Source organism: Sarcophilus harrisii, chromosome 1 (assembly GCF_902635505.1).
Source record: "Sarcophilus harrisii chromosome 1, mSarHar1.11, whole genome shotgun sequence".
Lineage (NCBI taxonomy): Eukaryota > Metazoa > Chordata > Mammalia > Dasyuromorphia > Dasyuridae > Sarcophilus > Sarcophilus harrisii.
Window position 1 is genome coordinate 253,387,820 of NC_045426.1, and position 5,065 is coordinate 253,392,884.

At 42.2% G+C, this 5,065-nt stretch overlaps 1 protein-coding gene across 1 annotated transcript; it reads left to right on the forward strand.

Moving 5' to 3' along the window:
- Positions 1-356: 356 nt before the first annotated feature.
- DCTPP1 (dCTP pyrophosphatase 1) lies at positions 357-5,065 on the forward strand. Its single transcript, XM_012542872.3, has 3 exons — positions 357-568; positions 1,944-2,054; positions 4,511-5,065. Exons 1-3 carry the CDS (start codon positions 480-482, stop codon positions 4,827-4,829), a joined length of 519 nt encoding a protein of 172 aa, XP_012398326.1. The 5' UTR covers positions 357-479; the 3' UTR covers positions 4,830-5,065.

Genomic DNA, 5,065 nt, shown 5'->3' on the forward strand with positions numbered 1-5,065 from the left:
GTGGCCACTCCCGGCTCCGCTTTCCAGATACGCCCTTTTGCACTTGCGTTGTAGATACCGTTTCCCTTTCCTCATGTATCCTCCGGTACATGGTACCCTGTAGGGCTTCACAACCCGCCCTTCAAGAACTCCCGCCCCTCACTCAAGGCGCTCAACCCGCGCCTATATCACAGTCCAATTCAGGCCCATCTGCAGGGCCCTAGTCAGAGCGCGAGGCTCTCTGATTGGTCTATTTTTAGACCCGGGAGAAAAATCAGGTACTTTATTGGCTCCTTCTCTGGTCCTGTCCCGCCTCCTCCCAGCTCTCTCCTGCCTGACTTCTCACCTGCGCCTGCGTAAAGGGAGAAGTCGCTGCCGGGGCCGGAGCCCGGGAAAGACAGACTAGGAAAGGGGGAAGGGCTGAGCTGGGAGACTTCACGTGGCTTCGGAGTTAGCGGGTCGTCTGCAGAACCGGAATCGCCCCTTCACTCCAGAGCACCATGCCTGGGGATAGCAACCCCCAGGGCGCGGCGGCAGCGGGGCACGAGACCCCCTTTCGCTTCAGTCCGGAGCCCACGCTGGAGGACATGTGAGATGCGCGCCCCCCTTCCTCCGGTCCGGGATGCTGCCCGTCCCGTGGGAGAAAATGGCGGGGTGGGGTGGGCGGGGTCCGTGCGGAATCCGAGGCTTGCTGCGACCCCAGTGATAACTGCCTACACTAAAATGAAGTCTGGAGAAAGCCGAGAACTCTGTGATTTAGTTATGCTTCCAATTCTCTTTTGCAATTGGTAGTTTAGTTGCCTGGTGCACCCAGCGGATATGTAACTTGCCTCGGGTCATTCTTATGGATTTGAACTTGGGTCTCAAGTCCTCTCTCTGCCATCCTGCTTCGACTACATCAGTAAAGGGGTGGAAAAGCTGTTAGGAGAAGTCATTTGTCCAAGGTCCTCCCAATTCGTTAAGTGTTATACATACAAAGAGTGGGGGACCCGCAATTGAGGGATGGGGGTGAAAGTAATAGCATTCCCCACTTGCTGTGAGGATCAAATGAGATGCTTGCGAAGAGCTTTGCAAATCTTAAAGCTGTACTTAAATGTTAGCTGTGATGATGTTGATTAACAATAGCTCGATTTTTTCTAACCGATTAGCCTCAGTTTCCTCAGCTATAAAATGGGAATGGTAGTATTCCCATAAGGGAGACAGGTATGGAAAGCATATAGGATTTGGTGTGAGAAGTTTGTTATTGTCAAGTCATTTCTGATTCTTAGTGAATCCATTTTGTTGGAAGTACAAAGCTGGGAAAAAAAAATCTTTACAGTCAGTATTTCTGACAATTGATAAATGGTCAAAGGATATAAACAGTTTTCACATGCTGAAATTAAAGCCATCTATAGTTAAATGGAAAAATGCTCTAAATCACTTTTGGACAGAAAATGCCATCTGCAAACAGAAAAAGATCTAAGGAGACTGAATGTAAATCAACACATGCTATGTTCCTTTTTTTTTCTCTCTCCCAAGGTTTTTCCTTCTTTTTGCTCTGATTTTTCTCTCCCAACATGATTCATAAAGCATTTATGTTATTAAGTGTTAAAAATAAATAAATAGTTTTGATGGCAGAGATACTGGAATGGTTTGCCATTTCCTTCTCCAGCTCATTTTACAGATGAGGAAACTGAAATAAATGGGGTGAAGTGCTTAGCCTTGGACCACACAACTAGTAACTGTCCTAATCTGGATTTGAAAAGGAATCTTTCTGAAGTCTTCCCCACTCTAGGCCTTGCACTCTTTCCTACCTGGCCTCAGTTTACCCCCCTGTAAAATGAGGTCTGGAATAAATTCTCTCTTTAAGATTCCTTTTAATTCTGGCAGTTACTTCTTTGCCCTGTGCCTTGCTATTGTGCTGACCCCTTTTCTAGCTTAATCTTTGCCTCCTTAACCCCTTCCCATTTCCCTCTCCTTTATAGCCGACGCCTCCAGACAGAGTTTGCAACAGAACGAGACTGGGACCAGTTCCATAAACCACGGAACCTCCTCCTGGCCCTTGTTGGGGAAGTGGGAGAGCTGGCAGAACTCTTGTGAGTAGTTGGAATGAGAAGTGGATAAGGACAGGTGGGGAAGAATGGCTGCACCACCAATGGTGCCTTCCCATCTTCATTTCTCATTCCAGCATCACCTGCTGGGATGCTAGTATTGAATTGATCTTTGGAATTTTATCTTTACAGTGTGGTCAATGGAGTAAACAAAGACGTGAAAGGTCTAGGCCCTGCAATCAAAAGATTCCACAACCTAGTAAAGAAAATTAGAAAAATGTATATTATGAAATGCTGCTTGTCTCCAGAGAGAACTGATGAACTCTGAATGCAGACAGAAGCATACATTTTTTTTAACTTTGTTTCTCCTTTTTTTTTTTAAAAATGTGTGTTTTCTTATACAATATGGCTAATGTGGAAATATGTTTTGCATGACTTCACATGTAGAATTACTATCAGATTGGTTGCCTTCTCAGAAAAGGGGAAGGAGTGGGAGGGAGATATAATTTGGAATTCAAAACTTTTAAAAATGAATGTTAAAATTTTTTATATTTAATTAGGAAATATTTAAATAAATGAAAACATATTGAAGAAAAAAATTATGAAAATACAAGGCAGAATTTGATAAGTATACAGGAGAGGCACAAAGTATTATAATCTAGCAGTTGAAGACAGGAAGATTTTGAGGAGGGAAAGAACATTCTTGGTTTCATAGTGAAGGTGACGTTTGAGCTGGGCCTAGAAAAATGGATAGGTAGGATTTTGTTATGTAGAAACAATGAGGATGGGTAGAACCAAAAAAGTTAATACCATAGATAAAGGTAGAAAATAATGAGGTTTGTAATGAGGAGTAACAGTGGTCTAATAGGACTGAAGATAAAGTGAAAGAAAACTAATAAATAAAGCCTTAAAAAGGAGGACCAGGCCATATCATAGATAACTAGTTTTCCTTTCCAGGCAAAAGATTTGGGATTTTATCCTAAATAGTGGGGGAGCCACTAAAAGCTTTCAACAAAAGAGTTCTGATAGTCATTAGATCTCTGTGCCAGGAAATTACTTTAATATAGAAGGAAGAATGTTTAATTTTTTTAGTTTTCAACATTCACTTTTATAATATTTTTAAGTTCCATATTTTTCTCCCTCCCCTTCCTCATCCTCAAAACAGGAGGCAATCTAAGGTATACGCTTACAATCATATTAACCACATTTCCATATTAGTCATGTTGCAAAAGTAAAATTAGAACAAAAGGGGAAAAAGCCAACAAAAAAAGTGAAAATAATATGCTTCAATCTGCATTCAGACTCCATGGTTCTTTCTCTGGTTGTAAATAGCATTTCCCATCATGAATCTTTTGGAATTGGCTTGAATCGTATTTCTGAGAACTAAAACTGTCATAGTTGAACATTACACAGTGTTGCTCTTGTTATGTACAATGTTCTCATTTTGTTCATTTCACTCAGCATCAGTTCTTCCAAGTCCAGGTTTTTTCTGAAATCCACCTGTTCATCATTTCTTATAGCACAAAAATAGTCCATTACCTCCATATACTACAATTTTTTAAGCCATTCTCTAATTGAAGGATATATTTAGAAAGAGAAAGAGACCAGAGAAGAGATCAGTTATGATTTTATAATTGTCAAGTAAGAGGTGAAAAGGCTTGGGGTGGCCTTGTATGGAAAGGAATGTATGGATGCTAACGACATTTCAGAAACAGAATGGTTGGAATTAGACTGGTCATAGAAAGTGAGGGAGAGGGAAGTGTTAAAAGATGAAAAAGTAAAAGAATTTTCAAAGATTTATGAGTTTGGATCAGCCATGGTTCTAGATCAGAGGTATCAGTTGTAGCAGTTTGAATCAGGTTAAAATGTAATTGGAAAGTATTTAACAAATTAGAACCACAACAGAACACGGGTGATACTAATATGTGCTTTCCTAAGTCAGTATGCAATGTACCCGGATCCTTTTGTGTGGGTTAGTGGACTTTTTTCTATTTGCACCATTCTTCAAAAGGATTCATCATGAACCAGGTTACCCACATCCTCACTAAGGACTTTAGTGAAGAATGAGACATTTTTTTGGATAAGGCCAATGCAGGAATTTGTTTTGCTTGACTTTGCACATTTATAACAAGGTTTTTTGTTTTTTGTTTTTTTTTTGTGATGTTCTTTCTTTATGGAGTAGGAGGAGGGATCTGTGGTCTCTTCATTTGAAAACAAAATAAAATTTAATTTTTAAAAAAAGACAGATTTTAAGCCTGGGGCAGAGGGCTGATTTGGGGAAAGGAAAAACTCAGTTTGGAATGGGACTGCCATGAAGATCAAATTCACCAAAGGAAGCGAGAAGGTCCTGGTATTTAGATAGTGGGTTTGGAGTTAGGGGCCATCCAAAGAGGCAGAGGGGTGAGGCTGTGGTTGTGGGTATTTGGACTTGGTCTCCTAGCCAAGGCCTAGTACTAACATCTGTCTCCATATGTCTACCCTTATGTCCGGTCTTCCCTCAGTCAATGGAGGCCTGATGGTGGTCCCGGGCCCCTGTCCTGGTCGGAAGTGGAACGCAAGTCATTAGGGGAAGAGCTCAGTGACATCCTTATCTACCTGGTAGCCCTGGCATCGCGATGTCAGATTGACCTGCCACAGGCTGTGCTGGACAAGATAGAGACCAATCGGCGCCACTACCCAATCCACCTTGCCCGCGGCTCCTCCTCCAAGTACACAGAGTTGCTCCATGAAGATGCTCAGAAACCTGAGCAGAGGCTTGATCCTGCCCCAGGAGCCACAGAATGTGAACCTGTCTCCAGGGGTGAGAAGGAAGCTAACTAAACAACGGGACCTGTGGGCCTGAACGAGAGCTGGGATTCATGGGACTGACTCCAGTAATGGTGGCAACATTCAGCCCAGAACAGAACCCCCCTGGGGAAACAGGGTCACAAAAGCCTTCTCAAATCCTCCTTTATTGTATTACTAGATGTAAGATTCTCCAATAGGATACAATCACAGAGGAGGTCCTTCTCAAGACTGTCATTTATTCCTTTAATAAACGGTTTGAGATGAAGTGA

Bases quoted from the DNA above. Each gene is read 5' to 3' on its own strand.
- DCTPP1 (XM_012542872.3), top strand. From the start codon at position 480: ATGCCTGGGGATAGCAACCCCCAGGGCGCGGCGGCAGCGGGGCACGAG. The intron at 569-1,943 runs GTGAGATGCGCG...TCTCCTTTATAG, and splicing joins GAGCCCACGCTGGAGGACAT to CCGACGCCTCCAGACAGAGT. The intron at 2,055-4,510 runs GTGAGTAGTTGG...GTCTTCCCTCAG, and splicing joins GGAGAGCTGGCAGAACTCTT to TCAATGGAGGCCTGATGGTG.